Raw genomic sequence first — 18,709 nt, forward strand, 5'->3', positions numbered from 1 at the left:
TATCTGGTTTTCTGGGTTTTTTGTGATGTAATTATTGTCTAAACCCGTTATTTCCTCTGGTTGCAATGAAGTCAGAGGTCACAAAATTTAAATTTTCATCACCTTGCACATGCCAAATAAAACACTTTGCCAGGTGAATTCGACCTCGTGTTAGTTCACAACTTCCATCCAGTTTAAAAGTTGACAGGAAATGAAGAGTTGGTTGCTCTTGCGGTGCTCTCGGAGTACCATGGCCTGCAGTGTTATACATAGCCCCTGGCCCTGTTGCTGTCCTGTCTCTCTCCTAGGAGAGGCTTTCTTGTAGGTAAACCAGATCATGAGATACTCTTGACATTTTTGAAATCCACTGCATATTTTATACTTACAGGATGTTTCAATTTGGATGTCAGATTTTCATCAGGAATACTTGATCTGTACTTAGGTTTTATAAAATTTACAGGTGAAAAAGTAGATTCGTGTTCCAACTTGTTTCCTACATGCTTCCCAATAACTGAATAAAGTACCAAAAATTTCTTTTAATATTTGCATCCACATTGACAAAATAGCTTTAAGTTTTGAATTAAAATTAAAGTTTTAGTTCCTCAGTTGAAAGACCCATATTTCAAGTGTTGGCCATCATATTGGACAGTACAGAGAAAGAAAGTGAAAAAATTTGGTTCCTCCTACATCCTGTGAAGAAAGTGTGGAGGTTCAGGGATTGAGTGACTGTGTGTGCCAGGGGACTGATCTCATGATCTGGGGGCAGGAGGCGTGAATATACTGAACCTGGTAGACAGCTGCTTTGTGGAGTGGCTTAAAAAAGACTGAGATTGTTGGTAGCTAAACCAGGGGATTCTGATTTTTCTCTCATTCTTCAGCGGAGGTTCTCCAGGCAAATGACCTCCTCACCCAGGGAGTTCTGCTGTACAAACAGGTGATGGAGGGCCGTGTCACCTTTGGGAACACAGTGGCCAGCTCTTTGGGAGACATACCTGTTTCCAGAGGTATGTGCAGAGAGCTTCTCCCACCCTCTGCCGTGGGGCAGCCTGCAAACACCGGGAAAGAAATGGATCCCTGCATGCTCTGGGTTATGGTATAGAAATGAGAGAGCATGTCCTCTTTTCCCTTTCCCTTGAGAACTGGTTTTATATAGCCAGCCTCTGCCCCACGTGCCATCACGGGTTGACTGCTAGGCTGGAACTAGCTTTGGCTGTAAACAGAAGCGGTGGCTATACCGTGCCCAGGTTTGGATTGCACCTCTCATGAGTGCTTACTTATGGGATCTCACACCAAAAAAAATATGACCTTCTTCAGGTGGTTCCTAGTGCCAGGCTAGCTAAATCGGAATCATCTGGAGTACTGGTTAAAATGCAGATTCTTGGACCTTCTGAATCAAGACTACTTAGAGCTGGGACCCGCATTTTTATCAAGCACTCAAGATGATTCTGATTCACTGTGGTCAGAACCTCACAGGCCTCTGACCTGGAGCAGTCAGCTCTGCTACTGTCCAGGTTGAATGGACCATTAGAGGATTCTGTGTTTACTGGGGTGGGAAGGCAGTTCCTCTGGTTACCTCGTATTTCATATGCCACTCAAGGCTGTAAGTCAAGCCAGTCAGCTGAGGTGGAAGGTTCATCTGGGGTGTGCTTAAGGATGGGGTGATGTGATGTCTTTTGATTGGGAGGAGGCCTGAGGGAAACTGATAGCCTTTAAGTGGAGACTTTGCTCTTATTCTGCCTGACTTATTTTCCTAACTGTCTGTTTTCTAGTCTTTCAGAATCCAACAGGCTGCATGAAGAACTGCCCCCTGATTGACTTGGAGGTGGACCGTGGATCCGAGCAGGCTGGGACTGTGGCGCCATCTTTACTGCATCAGGACCTGGCAGCCTTAGGTGAGGGTGTGTTTAGGGGCAGCAGGCACAGAATGGTCCTGATTCCCAGGGAGAGAGTAAGCCCATTCCCCCTGGCGAGAGTGTGCCTGGTTTTGGAGGGAATTGGGTATACCGGGAAGTTCAGAGAGGTCCTCCTTGTACTCAGTTTCAGATTTGCCATGAATGAGTTGAATGACTTTGGGTAATTTGTTTTGTCTAGGCTTTCTAAGTGTTCTAGAAAGGATGATGGTATCAGTCTCCAATTCATATCAGGTAGAGCTACTGATGTGCATCTCACTCTGTTCTTTCTTTACAGGGATCAGTGATGGCCCAGTTACCAAAAAGGTAAGGAAGCTCTTCCTAGGGACCGGAGAGGAGAGGGGAAGTCCCTCAAACCTACCTTCATGAGGGCAGCACTGCCTGGGGGAGGGGGGAGGGCTACAGCATAGCCTGGTGGCACTGTGGACTCAGAGGTCCAAAGCCTCTTCCTCACCTCTGCTGTCTGGCTTGAACCCCTGGAGGGATTTTGCTCTCCTTGTTCCCTACCCTTTTCTGTTGTATCCAGGCTCCTGCTTACTAAGGGTCTGCTGAGGAGTCATGTCCTCTTGACCTTTCTCCACCTGCCCCAGGAAATGTAGTAAGCCTGGGCTTTGGGGTCAGGAGAGCTGTGCTACGATGTTACCATGGCTCATAGTCACCCATGCTCTGGCCTTACTTTAGTCATTCCTGGTCTGACAGGTTGCGAGTCAGAATTGCGGTCAGGAAAAGAGGAACCCTGCCACCAGCACACTGCCGGGTGGTGGTGTTCAGAGCCCTTCTGCAGAAAAGAACTTGCTGGATCTCCTCTCCCCACAGCCGTCTCCAGGACCTCTGTGAGTCTTGTGGGCAAGGAGCGTAGAAGAGTGGTTCCTGGTGCAGTGCTCGCTCACTGCGCGAGGCCAGGCAGCGGGGCCCAGGGATGCTGCTCTCCCTGAAGGGCTGCTTCCTTTCTGTCGGAGTTCAGTGTGTGCTGCTCCTTTTATTCCGCATCCTAAGTCAGGAAAGTACACGTTTGGCCAGGACCTCCAAAACGCCGTTTAAGGAGCAACAGCAGTAGATGATGATGATCGTTTTTGTCTTTATAGGTTGTTTTTTTTTTCCCCCTATTTCAGTGTAATTTGAAGCAAAGTTTGATTACTAGAGAAATAGATAATATAGAAAGTCCCAAATGTCACTCTCTATAAAGACAGTGTTGAATGGTCCTTCTTTGCTTTTTTTCTACACATGTAGTAATGTGTTACTGTGGCTTATGTTTACACAAATGAGATTATAATTTACAAACTACTCCACTGTGGTTTTTATATCACACATCTTGGATACATTTCCATCACTTTATGTAAACTTGCCTCATTCTAATAGTTGAATAATAATTCATATGCATGTAATATATATATTTAATCATTTCCCTCTTGTGGATATTTACATAGCTTCCAGGTTGGAGGAACCTGCAGTGTTTCTATAGTACAGATTTATAAAAGTAGAGGTGCTCTTAGGTATGAGTATAAACATTTTTCATAGATCCTGTCCCTTTGCCTCTGGCAAGGCTGGAACACTTTGCCTTCCCCCAAACAGCCTGAGAGCCTGTGTCCCTGGTGGAGACCACAGAGCTGGGTGGAAACGGAGATGTGCATAATTCTAATTTTGGTGGGTTACTTCTGGAGTTTGGTTTTCCATAAATGTTTTTGATTTGTCTTCCAAATGGACAAAATCATGAAGTGGTCAGTGTAACTTGTGCTGTCATCTTCCTAGCTTACGTCACGCTGGTGATCATGTATGGGAAGCTTCATCTGACTGAGCTACTTGTTGTCAGAGACTGCCTGACGCCTACAACATTCATTACTTTATTGGGTCCTTATTGTATGCACACATTCCGCTCGCTCAGTGATCTTCATATACTTCCTCATTTAATTCTTGTAACAGCCTATGAGATAGATACTAAACTGTTTCTATTTTACAGTAAGAAAACTGAGGCATGGGTTAGATAACTTGTCTAAAGTCATACACCCGTAAAATATATACATATACACATATACACATGCATATATATTTTTTTCCCCTTATTTTTCACAAAACCTAATCAGATTCCTGGAATTCTCTACAGTTTTTGCCAATCTTGATATTATTTCTTTGCAGGAATTATATTCCGCAGAAAAGTATCCCCAAGGAAGTGCCACCAGGTACTAAGTCCTCTCCAGGTTGGTCCTGGGAGGCTGGCCCATTGGCTTCTTCTCCGTCTTCCCAGAATACACCTCTGGCTCAAGTATTTGTGCCTTTGGAGTCTGTTAAGCCCAGTAAGTACAGTTTCACCCTTTTTTTCCCCTTTTTGTTAGATGCCCAGCTTTATCCACTCTGGATTGGTATGGGTGGCTCTTAAACTGGGGAAGATGAGTCGGGGAGAGATATTGCCTGAGGACAGAGAATAAGGCGGGTGGCCCATCGTCTCTTAGCTAATACTTTTTTAGTTTTCTCTGTCTTGGAGTTGACACTGAAGGACATTGGCAGGCGGAATTTAATTAGGGGCCTTGAATCCACTTACGGAGATTATCTTCATTTGGAATTCAAGAAGGGAATGTTCAGTGTGATCTGAAAAAACTCAGAAGTGGTGGAATTAGAAAGAAAGGAAGAATTTGGCTGGTGATCCTCTTCCTTTCTAATTAAAGCAGGAAAAGTAGCTATTAACCTCCCTTACAAAGAAAAGGAAACGGAAGGCCCAGCTAAGTAAGGTGAGACTGCCTGTGGTCAGCACACTGGTATGTGAGCGGGAAACAACTGGGGTCTTTAGATCTAGGGCCTGGGCCCCTTCCTTGGGCACAGGGCCTCTTCCTTGGGCACAGGGCCTTCCTGTGGCTCAGTGTGGTGAGCTCAGATTACAGAGGGCCCTGGAACCAGGCAGAGGAAATAAAGTCAGCAGTGGGGGCCCTTTGCATACTTACTTTATTAATTTTTATTTAAACATAATAAATGTTCATTGTTAATTTCCTGGTTTTGATAATTGCACTGTAGTTATATATAATGTTAACATTTGAGGGAGCTGGGTGAAGGGTACATGGGAATTCTTTGTGTTTTTGTAACTTTTTGTAAATCTGAAATTATTAAAAAACAAAATTAAAAACAAAATTCAATATAGTTTTAGAAAAGATAGAATAGAGCAGAAAATTAAAATCATCTGTACCATTACCACCCAGAGATGGACGTTCTGTTAATCTCTTGATGTATTTTCCTGTTTTATCCATGTACGTATGTTTAATAAATTGTCACCATAGTATATATACTGTTTTATATCCTGCTTTATTTAATATTTTAAGCTATAGCATTGTTTCATGCCCTTATGCTTCAAAACCTTGATTTTTTAAAAATGAATTCATTCTTATGGCACTAACATGTACTGTAACTCATTTATTCAGTTTCTTTCTGAAGGATAATTTGTTTCCAGTTGTTTACTGTTATAAACAGTGTTACAGTGAACACCCACTGCAAAAAATGGAGATCCATTTTTGAAACTTTCCTGATTATTTCATTAGGATATATGCTTAAAAGTGGAAATGCTTTGTGTAGACATTTTAAATTTTGATCTTCGTTACCAAGTTCCTTCCTGGAAGGGTTGCCGTTTTCCCCATAACCTCACCTCCATACCTCATGAGTATTTTCAGTCTTTTAAATCTCCGACAGTTTCATTGTTAAACTATATTTTTATAATGTGCATTTTGTTAAGTGATGTTTGGCATGAAATAAGGATCTTCATTAAAATTTTTTCCAGTTGGTTAGCAAGCTGCCTGCCATTTATTGAATCAGCCAGTAATTTTCAAATAATATGCTCTTGACATGTTAAATTCTCATATTTGGGTCTGTTCTGCATGCTGGTTTCAGTTGCAATTTCGTACATATCTGAGTATTTGTTAATGCACATAGCCCTACTCTCCCTTCTTTTTTTTTTTTTTTTTTTTTTTGCGTTACGCGGGCCTCTCACTGTTGTGGCCTCTCCCGTTGCGGAGCACAGGCTCCGGACGCGCAGGCTCAGCGGCCATGGCTCACGGGCCCAGCCGCTCCGCGGCATGTGGGAACCTCCCAGACCGGGGCATGAACCCGCGTTCCCTGCATCGGCAGGCGGACTCTCAACCACTGCGCCACCAGGGAGGCCCCCTCCCTTCTTTTTTAATGGTTAGTCTAATGTATCTTTTCCAAAATTAACTTACGAATCATTTCTGAGCTAAACTAGAGCAATCCCTTTAGTATTTCCAAGACCTAATTCATTTGAAGAGATCTACTGTCTTTATAGTTCTGTAAAATTAAATATAAGAGATGTTATGTGTATGTAGTCGTACAAAAGAAAAACCAGGATATAGGCCCAGATGTTAGCAGTACTTATTTCTGGGGAGTATTAAGGGTGTTTTTTATTTTCTCCTTTATGGTATCCTGTATTTTCTATAGTGTTCATACATTATTTTAATCGTAATCATTTCTTGCTCAAAAAAATGTTTGTTTTTCTTAAACTGGTACTGGATGGTTGGATGGAGGGGAGAGATCCGTTTGGAATGTCACAGGAGTCCAACTAGAGGTAACGAGGACTTGGATTATGGTGGTGCAGAGGGTTGATTCCAGGAGCTGTTCTGACTGGAGAAGCAACAGGATTTGGTGATAGGTGCACATCTCTTTCAAACATGGCTCCTCTTTCAGGGCAGTCTGTAATAGTGCTAATCCTTTCGGTTGGGTCCTTCTCTACCAGGCAACCTGCCTCCTCTTATCGTGTATGACCGGAATGGATTCAGAATTCTGCTCCACTTTTCCCAGACTGGGGCCCCTGGCCACCCAGAGGTACAGGTGCTACTGTTGACCATGATGAGCACGGCCACCCAGCCTGTCTGGGACATCATGTTTCAAGTAGCTGTGCCAAAGGTGAGTCAGCAGCTGGCCCGCTCCTTTGAATTTTTCAATAAAGGCTATCATTTTTGAGCACCAGGTCCTTTGCTGGGATATTATCTATTAGGTTGGAAGGGTTAGAATCTTCACTCAAAGTAGGTTAAGATAAAATGGGAATTTTGTTGGCTCATTTAACTGAGGATTCCTTAATGTCTGACTTCAGATATGGCTGGATTCAGGTAAATTCTTAAACAGTTCCTTAAGAATCTGTCACTTTCCATCTCTTGACTTTGTTTTTCCTCTCTGGACCCTGTTCTCTCATAGACTCCCTCCACCAAGCAGGAAAATGGTTACCAGCAGCTCCAGAGTTACATGGTCCTTATCGCTTTTTATCTCAGAAGGAAACTCTCCCCTGACATGAGGCATGCATATTGATTACCTAAGGAAGGGCTAGGATTGGCCTTGCTGGTATTACTTGCATACCTTGGACCAGTAACTCGTGTTAAGGGGTATGAGGTACTCTGGCCAAGTTGCATGTTATGTTTTTTTCTCGAGGGAAGTAGCTCCCCACAGATTAACAGCCATACCAGAATCACGAGAAATGGGCAAGGGGCCTGTTCTGAAAGGAAGAATTCAAAGCAGACAAAAATAAACTGTGTTTTCTAATACTCATGGTAATTTTGTAGGGCATGTGCTATTATTACCTCTGTCTTATAAATTAAATTATCAATCCAAGGTTCAGAAAGGTTAAATATTTTGCCCCAAATCACAGAGCTAGTAAAAGGCAGAGTTAGAATTCAACTCAAGATATGCTCTCACTCTTCATGCTGCCTCTCAGAAGCCAACCTTTGATCACACAACTTCGATACATTCCATGTGTGAGTGGAAGGGTTTTTGGATCCTTTGATCAATTGGTGGGGTGGAGGCCAAGCTCTCCTGTTCGCCTGATCTCCCTCATTAAAGCTGTAGTTTGTTAGGAATGAGTTATATGTTGGATTCTTTTCCCCCCCAATAGTCAATGAGAGTGAAACTACAGCCAGCGTCCAGCTCCAAGCTTCCTGCTTTCAGTCCTTTGATGCCTCCAGCTGTGATCTCTCAGATGCTGCTGCTTGACAATCCACACAAAGTATGTTCTGATGTTTGTGGTAGCAGGGAAATGGGGGCCCCTGAACTCTGGGGAGGCAGCTGGGCAGGTGGAGAGAGGTATATTGAGGTCTTGCGTTGGTTGGGATGGTGGTAGAACATCCCTTGCCAGAGTCCGTTTTCCTTTGGGGCTCATTGAAAGATCTGTGACCAGATTGTCATAGCTGGGGACCAAAGGAGTGGTACACACTCTCCCTAATCCCATGGAATTCTCTGAAAGGGTGAGGCCAGTCTGTCCTCTTAGCTGGTCTCCAGGACTGCAAAAGCGTGGGAGGACTCCCAGGATGTAAGCCTGGCCCCCTTTGTGTTTGTAGTCCCAGAGGGTCAAGGCCAGGGTATGCCTGTCATACAGTTGCTTGAAGCCCTCACTTGGGTGGAGTTAACATACATATATTGTTATATATGTATATATAACATATATATACATATATATAACATATATTGTCACTTGGTGACTACGGGGTGGGTAAAGGCTTTTACTCTGGGCCTGTCTCTGTGTTCACTCCCCACTAATATAACATCTTTTATCTTTGCTCAGGAGCCCATCCGGTTACGGTATAAACTGACATTCAACCAGGGTGGACAGCCTTTCAGCGAAGTAGGAGAAGTGAAAGACTTTCCAGACCTGGCAGTCTTGGGTGCAGCCTAACTCCTCACAGGACAGACCTGGCCATTCAGGCTTAGGCCAGTGTTACTTTTGCTGTCTAGATAGGACTAATCACAGTGATTTAGTGCAGAGTGCCAAGAGTTCTATCCTGACATCAGGCTCTGGATGCCAACCTCTGACTTATTCTGCAGATATTGTGTGTGTGTCTGTATGTGTGTGTGTGTGTGTGTGTGGCCCGGGGGCTGAGGGGCAGGGATGTGGGCAGTGTGGGAAATGCTAAAGCATTTCTGATAACCATCTGCTACGATCATATCTGGTTTTGCATGTTGGTGGACACTGATGTCCCTGCCTCAGGTTGGAGGTTTTATAAGCCAAAGTTGTTGTTGTTTTCCATGTATTATTATCTTTTCATTCATCCACTCTGTGCCTTGTCAGCCTTTGAAAGACTTGGTTGCTCCCAGGCTGCTGTTCTCAGGGACCTTAAAAGGGACCTGGTTGGTCTTGGGGAAGAGTGTCTTCTGGGACACTCTCTTCCAAGAAAGACCTTGTCTCCATTTCCATTAGCGAATGCTGCTTGCATGTGTTCAGGAAGATCTTCTAAATGGAATGCTTGTTGCACTGTGTTCTAGGCGAGGGGCTGCCACTAGACCAGAGGACCGCGCTTGGTGGGCCGATCATGTCCTTCACCACTGTGCCTTAGAATTGCCCATAGATGGACCCTTCAGGGCAGAGGGGAAAGCGGATCCCAGGCCTTAATCAGGCCTCAGGTTCCGTGGGTCGGGCAGCCTGTCTGGACCCTTCCTCAGGACCCTCATCTCCATCCTCATCCTCTTTCACCACAAGCATTTACCCAGAGCTCTTTGATTGTGACACCATGCCAGTCATTGTAAATCATAACTAACAGGTTCGCCCTGGCCTGTTGACTTCACAATCCAGGATGAAGAACTGTGATGCAAATGAGATATGACGTGAGTTTAGCAATGAAAAGTGATGACTAAATACAGAAAGTCATTGAATAAATACCCGTGTAGCAAATATACTTTGTGGAGTTTTGAGTAAGTAGGAGATGCAAAGCCTGTTGCATTTAGGGATAATAGGCTTGAAGGGATCATTCATCTGTTGAAGTAAGGAAGACTTCCTGAAGGATGTGGCACCTGAAGAACTGCTTCAGTGAAGAGAAGCCCTGAGGATCTGAATGAAGCTGGAAGAGAGGTGGATTCTTGTTACCGTCATGGTGTGAAGGAAAAATTCAGGCCTGCAGTCGGTTAATACTTAGCACCTACAATGTGCTAGGCATTTGTGCATGTTTTACAAGTCTCGCTTGGCCTGATGGATGGGTGAAGAGAGCTGAGCCTGGCTGAGATGGCCTGATGAAGGATGCAAGATCCAAGCAGCTCACCTGTCTGGGTAGGATTCTGCCTCAGAAACTACAAGGCTCTGTTTGTATCACAAAATCTGGTACTCCACAGTCTGATCTTTTACCTTCTACATATAGTTGGAAATCTGCCAGCACTATGGTGGGGATGGGAGCTGTAAAAAATCAAGGTATGTTACTTTTAAAGCAAATGTGAAAACTCATAAAACAGATAAATGATGGGGTGACTTCTTCATTTGGCATAACTCATAAGGTTCATTTTAATCTAAAATTTTGTGTTCAAATATTCTATATATCAGGGCTTCCCTGGTGGCGCAGTGGTTGAGAGTCCGCCTGCCGACGCAGGGGGCATGGGTTCGTGCCCCGGTCCGGGAAGATCCCACATGCCGCGGAGCGGCTGGGCCCGTGAGCCATGGCCGCTGAGCCTGTGCGTCCGGAGCCTGTGCTCCGCAACGGGAGAGGCCACAACAGTGGGAGGCCTGCATACCGGGAAAAAAAAAATTCTATATAGCTTTTATAGGCTCTAGCTATTTCATAAAGTCTCCTAGAGGTGACCATCATAAAGATGATGCCTACCTAGAACTTCGTCAAAAATGGGTGAATGAGACCTACACGTGAAAAAACCTTTATCACATAGTTAAAAGGTAGCCTCACTGAGTGTGAACATTCTTCTGTCTTCTGGGCGACAGACTCCCAGTGGTGCTCTGCTTAGATAGAGTTGGACAGGGTAAGGGGGAAGGGAGGTGGGTGTCCTGAAAGTGGCCCTGGTTTATGTTATCAGTGCCTTGTAATTATGAAGTTCAGCGACCACTTAAGAACCAACCCGTATCTTTCATTCACTCAGCAAGTTGTTGTTGACTAGCTACTGTGAGCCGAGCACTGTCGTAGGCACTGCAGATACAGCAGTGATAGAAGGTCCCTGCCCTCGTGGGTCTTCTGATGGGGAGAGACAAATCCACAATGTGTCTGGTGGAGCGTTGGCACTGACGATCCAGTATTTTCCCCTATCCTGAACTCTTCCTTCCGGGATCCTGTCATCCCTGTTTCTTGACCTACCTCTGACTGTTCTTTGTCCTCTGTCCCTTAAATGTGTTTCCATAGGGTTTAGTCCTTAGGACTTTTCTAAGCATTCTGGGCAGTTAACTACTAGATGAGTGGTAGACCTCTATCTCAGGCTTCCACCTCCTTGCTGACATCAGGTCCATATTTTAAGCCATCTAATGGATATCTATCTGGAGGTTCCACTGTTGCCTCCAAGTGCTTAGAATGGAACACAGCCGCTTCTCTCATTCTCTCTCTGTTCTTTTATTTGAAAGCACCTATCCAAGCCTTCATAGGTCCTTGATTCTTGCTTCGTCTCCATCCCCCTCAGTACTTTTGTCTCGTCTAGTCTGTTTCTAAATAGTATCACATCTTGCCCTCTCCACTGCATTCACATCGTCACTGCCCTGGTTTGGCTTTTTTTTTTTTTGGATGGTGCTGTAGCCTGCCTCTCAGTTCTCCTCTGAGCCATTATACTTGCCAGCATCAGAATTCTGTAACATACCTGGGCACTTGACCCCTGCTGAAAAACTGTGAATGGCTTCTTAATGCCCTAAAAGCCTATGCAGCCAAATTCAAGTTGTTTACTCTGGCGTTCGGTGCCCTTCTGTTACTTTGTATGCTCCTTACCTTTCTGGCGTCATCTGTCAAGAATAGAGCACACTTTGCCAGAGCCACAAGAAAGTCCCTTCATGTTTTGATAATGTGGCGTCATCTGTCAAGAATAGAGCACACTTTGCCAGAGCCACAAGAAAGTCCCTTCATGTTTTGATAATGCCATGTTTTCTCGTATCTCTTTGACTACACCTGTCGTTAACTCCTTTTGTCTCTTCGGTGATTTAAGATTGGGCTAAAATGCTCCTCTATCTGTGAGCCGCTCGTTGAGAGTCGATGAGCTGTGGATATAGTAAACGTTGAAAAAAAGGATAAATAATGACCAAAAACATGAATATTACCCACTAAAAATAAAATAGTGTCAATTGAGAGATCAAACATGAAAGGTTGAAAACAAAGGTGATATTCTCATACAAATAATGTTTAGTACAGTGTTCATAAATCACAAATTCTTTGAATATATCTAATATAGAATATGCTTACCCAGGCCCAAAATACAAAATTCTACAAACTAGTGTGTTTGTTTTAAACTAAGAAGAAAACAATAGAGTGCTAGCCATAGCTTGTTTCATATTTTTTTAAGCCGTAACAGCCTGACCTCTTTCATCTGGAAAGAGACGGAGTCAAGTAGATAAGCAGGAAGTATCCTCAGAGAATATAGGGCCAAGGTCCAGAGATCTCATCACACATTTAATGTAAGCTGAAATGGAAAAACTCCAGGCCTTTAGTTCCCTTGCCCAATGCATTCCCAACTATACCATGTTCATTCTGAGAAAGCTTGCATCTAAAAGTGTGTAAACATTCTGCTCCTTTGACTTTTATTCTTGAACACTTACTTTATCCCACAGCTAGAGGTAATACTATGATTTTAAAAGCTGAAAAACATATTGCAGTGTTACAGGCTCCAGATACATAGGCTTTTAAAGTTTGAGATCTTCTGAAGCCCCAACAGTCTGAAGTAATTAAATCAACCCTTACTTGTAATTCCATTCTTTAGCTTCACGTACTACCTCTAGCCATGTGACCTGAGACAAGTAATTTGTCCTCTTCCGCTACCTTCCCTGTAAAGTGCATAATAGGATTGTTTTGAGAAGTGAGTTAATAAATGTGAAGTGACTCCAGTACTTCATAGGACTAAGCTAAGACTCATATTTCAGTTACTGTTTGCTTGTCCACCTGGCTTCCAGTACATGAACAGGCTTGACTTACCCATAACTTTTTTGGCCGTGCCGTGAGGCTTGTGGGATCTTAGTTCCCCGACCAGGGATCAAACCAAACCCTCGCCCCCTGCAATGGAAGCGCGGAGTCTTAACCACTGGACCGCCAGGGAAGTCCCTATGACTATTTGAAGTTTACCTCATGAAATCAAGCAAATATTTTAAATTTTGGCAAGGTTCAAATTAATACTGAGATGCAGTAAATGTCAAGGATAGAAAGGTAACAAAACATTGGAAACCTTACGCCTAAGTCTAGTCAAAAGCAGAAATCCATAACAATATACTTAGAAACTAATCAACAAACACTTCCTATAAAACATTCAGTTAAATTTTATAAACAAGACTATGCAATTCTAAAAGTCATAACCCTGTCACCAAAATCTGAAGCAGATACCTTTTAGTCTATTCTTGTTTTTGAATGCATAGGTAAAATATTAACTTTAAAGCTAGTGGCAGGACTTCCCTGGCGGTCCAGTGGTTAAGACTCGGCGCTTCCACTGCAGGGGGCACGGGTTCGATCCCTGGTCGGGGAACTAAGATCCTGCAAGCCACGTGGCGTGGCTAAAATAAATAAAATAAAGCTAGTGGCATATTGAAAGAATACACTGTGTAAAGCCTTTGGGAATGCAGTCAGCCACATTAATAGCTCAAATGGACAATTTGATCATCTCAATAGATGTAGAAAAGGCATTTTCTCTCATTCGTTGTTTATTCCTAATAGAATCAAACAACCAGCATCATGTTTAATAAGGAAATGACAACAGTGGCTTAAACAGAAAGGTTTATTTTCTCATTCAAAAGAAAGCCAGAAATAGTCCCAAACCATTTGTGGTGTCGATTGAAAAAAAATGTGCAACTTAAAAGTTGAGAATTTTATTTGGCAGACTTAACTGAGAATTGTAGCCAGCGATACAGCCACTCATAGCTCTGAGGGACTGTTCCAAAAAGGTAAGGGAAGAGCCAGGATATATAGGAGTTTTTGTTGGGGAAAAAACAACACTCTCCCCCATGTGTTTAAACATCAAAAAATTACTTTTAATCACAAAAACAGACATCTCAAGTTAATGATTTTTGTGCTTTTCTACGTATGGGAAAGATGCAGGAGCCTGGACTCTGAAATCATTCCTTTGATGTGCATCTTAACTATCTAGGGCCAGTATCTTGTTTTTTTCCATTCTGATTCCCCTCACAGTACACCACGGGCAGCTGCCCTGGTTGATGGCTTTATGGCTGCAACATCCTTTGTTTACGGAAGTGGCAAGCGACATTCTTAGGCCCTAAGTCAGCACCCAAGGATGTGCTCCTCAACATTATGTTACAAGCTTTAACTGCTGACTGTTTTAGCCAACAGGAAGGGAGTGGGGGAGCCAGGAATAGAGGAAAACTGCTGACATTCTTAAGGTTTCCTGGAAATTTTATGTGATATTTGCATTCACATCTTATTGGCTATTTAGTAGCATGGCCACTCCAAGGTGCAGAGAAGGCTAAGAAATTGTCATATTTGCATACAATGCCACACACTTGGCTAAGGAAGAAGGGGAGATTGGATATTGTAACAATTTATCTGTTTACCATAAGACGCTATTGTAATCTGTTCTGTTTTAAAACCAAACAACTCAGGTATTTGTATGTATGTATGACTTTATATTTGGGTCATAGAATTACAGATTTGTTTTCTTTAAAATTTATCTGAATTTTCTAAAGTTTCTAAACTGAAAAAGCATTATTTTTAATTCTCAATGTTAGTTTTTCAAAACTAAAACAACAAAAGGTGGAAATTCTTCCCACCAACCGGTTACCCTCCTAGGAGACAATATTACTTGTTCCTCATCTGTCCTTGGAGATATTCTAGGCATTTTTAAACAAATGAACTGTTCCACACTTTGCTTTTTTTTAATGTAACTATAGATGACTTGGCAATAATGCCATTATCAGTATGAACTGTGTAATAAAAAAGAACAGCCCCTGCTTTCCTCTCTTCTGACAGCAGATGGTATCAATCACTTATATGCTGAAAGTGCTTTGTATTAAAACTGGCACATGAAGTTGCTGATACTTTCCATGTATCTCCAGCCTCTCACTTCCACTGGCTCCATTCCTGTGGGCCAGGGCTGCTTGAGTCTTCCCTGCAACCCTCCCCATTCCTCCTGCCTTGTTTCTGGTAGCCCTGCATGGTAGAGTGAAACAAGCGTGGGTTTTGGGGTCAGGTTAAGTTTCTAGTTTTCTTGCCACCTTGGGCAAGTCACTTAACAACTCGGCCTTGGTTTTTATATTCTTAAATGGTAAAAATGTTAAAAATCTACTTCATAGGTTTTGGTGAGGATTTAATGAGGTCACCAAAATACCAGACATGATAGGTACTCTTTAAATATAGGTGCTATTATTTCTCCTCAAATTGCCTCATCTGAGATTTCTCTTTTTTAATTTACTACCTTAACTTGTGGTGACTTCCATTTCATCACTATGTTCATTTCAAAACGTCTCCTGCTCTCATGGAAACCAATGAAATTTTGCCAAGGATACTCATAACCTAATATTTGCAGAGACAGCAAAAAGGGTTGCATTTGATAAAATCTGACCATCCTCTCTATATTTGTTAAGATTAGGATCAACTGCAGGAAATGGAAAAAACTCAAGGTTACAGTGGCTTAAAAGATATTTAGATCTCTGTATTAGCTTCCCGGCATTCCTGAGCAAAGCTGGGTGACTTAACAGAAATTTATCGTCTGGCAGTTCTGGAGGCTAGAAGTCTGAAATCAGGGCCATGCTCAGTCTGAAACCTGCAGGAGAATCCCGGTGATCTGCGACAGTCTTTAGCATTCCTTGGCTTTTAGCTGCATCACTCCAGTCTCCGCCTTCATTGTCATGTGGTGTTCTTCCTGTGTGTGTCTCCCATGACCATCTTGTAAGGATACTGATCATATTGGATTAGGGGCTCATGCTACTTCTGTAAGATCTCATCTTAACTGGTTTCATCTGCAGTGATGCTATTGCCAAATAAGGTCACATTCTGAGGGACTAGGGTTAGGATTTGTATCTTTTCTGGGGGGTCAGCGGGGGGAGACACAATTCAACCTGTAACACTCTCAAGAACCCCAGAGGTAGTGAAACTAGGACTGGTGTGCAGTCCGCGGTCAGGCACCTAGACGCCGTCAATCTGTTGCCCTGCCACGAGTGACTTAATTCCTAAAAACACTTCATGGTTCAAGATGACAGTTATAATTCTAGCCATCACGTTCACATTCCAGCCAGCAGGAAAGAAGGAGAGTAGTGTACACGCCATTCTTTTAAGAACATCTCCTTGAAGTCCCACATAAAAGTTCTGCTCACGTTCCAGTGGCCAGTACTTAGTCACGTGGACACACTTAACTTTTTTTTTGTTTTTTTTACAGCTAATTTTTAATTTATTCATTTACTTATTTAATTTTAATTTTATATTGGAGTATATTTGGTTTACAATGTTGTGTTAGTTTCAGGTGTATAGCGAAGTGATTCAGTTATACATATTCATATATCCATTCTTTTTCAGATTCTTTTTCCATATTGGTTATTACAGAATATTGAGTAGAGTTCCCTGTGCTATATAGTAGGTCCTTGTTGATTATCTATTTTTTATCCAGTGTGTATGTGTTATTTTTTTTGGACACACTTAACTTTAAAGAATGCTGGGAGATGTCTTTGTCTTGAGAGGCTATGGACCCGCTGGGGAGAACAGAACAGAATCAGGAGATATCTAGCAGTGTCTGCCACACACTCCTGATGCTTTCTTTTCCCATGGCTTTCTGATTCTTCCCTCAGTTCTTCCTCCCACCCTAAACTTCCAAATATAGGCATGCTGCTAAAGGCTTTATCGTTAACCTTCATTGCTACTCTACTAAATCTCCCTGAAGTACAAATCTGACCCTACTACTTCTCTTTTCACAACCTTTTGATCATTTCCTTGGATAAAGTAAAACCAATTTCCCTAGCATTCAAGGTTCTCCATAGTATAGCCTCATCCAGTCTTGGCCTCATCTGAATCTCATTCCCTTTTTGGAAAATAGAAATAATATCCGCCTTGGCTCCAAAGGCTGTGAGGATTAAAATGGAAGTGCGAGGGGAAGCACGTTTAATCTGTAAAGGTCTGTAAACATGTAAGGAATCTAGTGCTCTCTTCCTTCACATGGATGGATGGGTCCTATGCTGTAGCCAATCCGGACTCTTCCCTGACCTATGAATCTGTCTCGTAGAAATGGAGAGGCTTCTACACATCTTAGCTCTGAGGAGGAAGACACAGTCTCTTCTGGTAAACCTGGTTTATGCCAATGATCCAGACATGCAGCTGCAACCTGATTCTGATCACTGGGCATTTTTCTCCTATCCTGTTACTTTTCAGCTGTTTCTTTCTGTTGAGTGCTTATGGGACAGACTCACCTGCTAGACAACAATGTTATATACCTTTGGCAGGGGCTATTAAGGTTTGTACCATGTTATGATGTGCTGGCACACCTCCCTATACATGGGGTAGCAAGGAAATGTATTAACCAAATTTAAGAACCCAGAGGCAGTGAGTCTAGGGCTGGTATGACAGTCTCAGATCTTTCAGTGTCCTCTCTTTCCACTTCCAAAAGCCATTCATTCCTACCAACCTGTCCATAAGAGTTCCTCATGGGCAGATGTGATAAGAAGCAAAACTGTTCCACATGAAGCCAGTCTGGGTGACCTGGACAAGCATTACGCCCATTTAGGGAAGGGTGACTCAGTTTTGGCAAGTCTCAAAAAGTGTGGGCTCAGAGGCAGAACTTTTGGCTATGGCCCAGTAAGGAAATTTGCAAGTCCTCTCTCCAAAAAGGCTAGCTATAAAGCTAGACAAATTTGACAAAAATAACCATTTCAGTGCTACAGAAATCAAAGGTAGATGGCAGTCTGAGAAGTGTTTATGCTCGAAAAGCCACTGAGGTTTGGGTAAACAACATTTGCAGTTTCTGTCATTCTTCCCTGGGGCTGCATCCAGCCTCTCCCTTGCACCAACTCTGTAGGATTGACATCTTTGAAATGATGTTAGCAGAAGTGACAGTTGCTGTGGTGGGCAAGTGGGGAGGGCCCGCAGTTCTACTAGTTTGATGTTGTGGTCATCATTAGAAAAAGCATGTATCTTGATGAAGATGTGCACATGTACATCAGGGACCAGAGAGAGCCCAAGCTAACCACACAATCCCAGCTGACACTGAGGCTGCATTCACATGCTGAGGAAACACAAAGGGGCACAGTGGAAAGGAAAAGCTGGGACCAACTTGAAAGTGACTTGATATTTTGAATGTGCTCCCTTACCCACACACAGATCCACTGACAGGACAGAAGCCCTACTAGCTCAAATAATTTGGTACAACTGTAGTCTGATCATTAGCTGCCTTTAAGCTATGTAGACAAAGGAAGTCAGATTTTAAAATAAAATAAAAACAAAAAAAATAGAGACATCAGATGCTACAAACCATAGGGGAGAAATTTCATGAATTTATCTCAGGCAAGCTACTAAACAAACAAAAACAGGAACGATCTTTGGGGAGTCCAGAATCTAGAGTTGCTACAATATATTATCTAAAATATCTAGTTGTCAATAAAAAATTGAGATGTGCAAAGAAACAGGAAGGAAAGATCCATACTGAGAGAAAAAGCGGTAAATAGAAACTGAGTCTTCAGACAATGGATTTAACAATCAGCATTCAAAGTAGCTAATATAAATATGTTCAAAGAACCAAAGTAAACCATGTTTAAGGAATTATAGGAATCTATGGCAAATAGTGATTCTCAATAGCAAGGCAGTATAAAAAAGAAATGGAAATTCTGGAATTGAAAAGTACATAAATTGAAATGAGGAATTCACTAGAGCCTCTCAACAAAAGATTTGGGATGGCAGAAGAAAAAGTCAGTGAACCTGAAGATAGGTCAGTAGAAATTATCCAATCTGAAAAACAGAAAAAAGAAA

General features: G+C 42.6%; 1 protein-coding gene across 3 annotated transcripts in view; it reads left to right on the forward strand.

Moving 5' to 3' along the window:
* The window catches only part of GGA2 (golgi associated, gamma adaptin ear containing, ARF binding protein 2), a 30,931-nt gene extending 20,669 nt beyond the window's left edge, over positions 1-10,262 (forward strand). Inside the window, exons 10-18 of one of the 3 annotated variants that reach the window (XM_082643933.1) lie at positions 858-983; positions 1,749-1,871; positions 2,167-2,195; positions 2,589-2,722; positions 4,023-4,180; positions 6,613-6,782; positions 7,762-7,872; positions 8,428-8,573; positions 9,126-10,261. In XM_082643933.1, coding sequence (XP_082500059.1) covers positions 858-983; positions 1,749-1,871; positions 2,167-2,195; positions 2,589-2,722; positions 4,023-4,180; positions 6,613-6,782; positions 7,762-7,872; positions 8,428-8,538 — 962 coding nt within the window. In that variant the 3' untranslated portion in view covers positions 8,539-8,573; positions 9,126-10,261. Of the gene's footprint in view, positions 1-857; positions 984-1,748; positions 1,872-2,166; positions 2,196-2,588; positions 2,723-4,022; positions 4,181-6,612; positions 6,783-7,761; positions 7,873-8,427 lie in introns of all 3 variants that reach the window. The other 2 variants (XM_082643932.1, XM_082643934.1) reach the window with 2 other exon arrangements.
* The last annotated feature ends 8,447 nt before the right edge of the window (positions 10,263-18,709 follow it).

This window comes from Mesoplodon mirus (genome assembly GCF_964341445.2).
Source record: "Mesoplodon mirus genome assembly, chromosome: 15".
In the NCBI taxonomy this organism is placed as follows: domain Eukaryota; kingdom Metazoa; phylum Chordata; class Mammalia; order Artiodactyla; family Ziphiidae; genus Mesoplodon; species Mesoplodon mirus.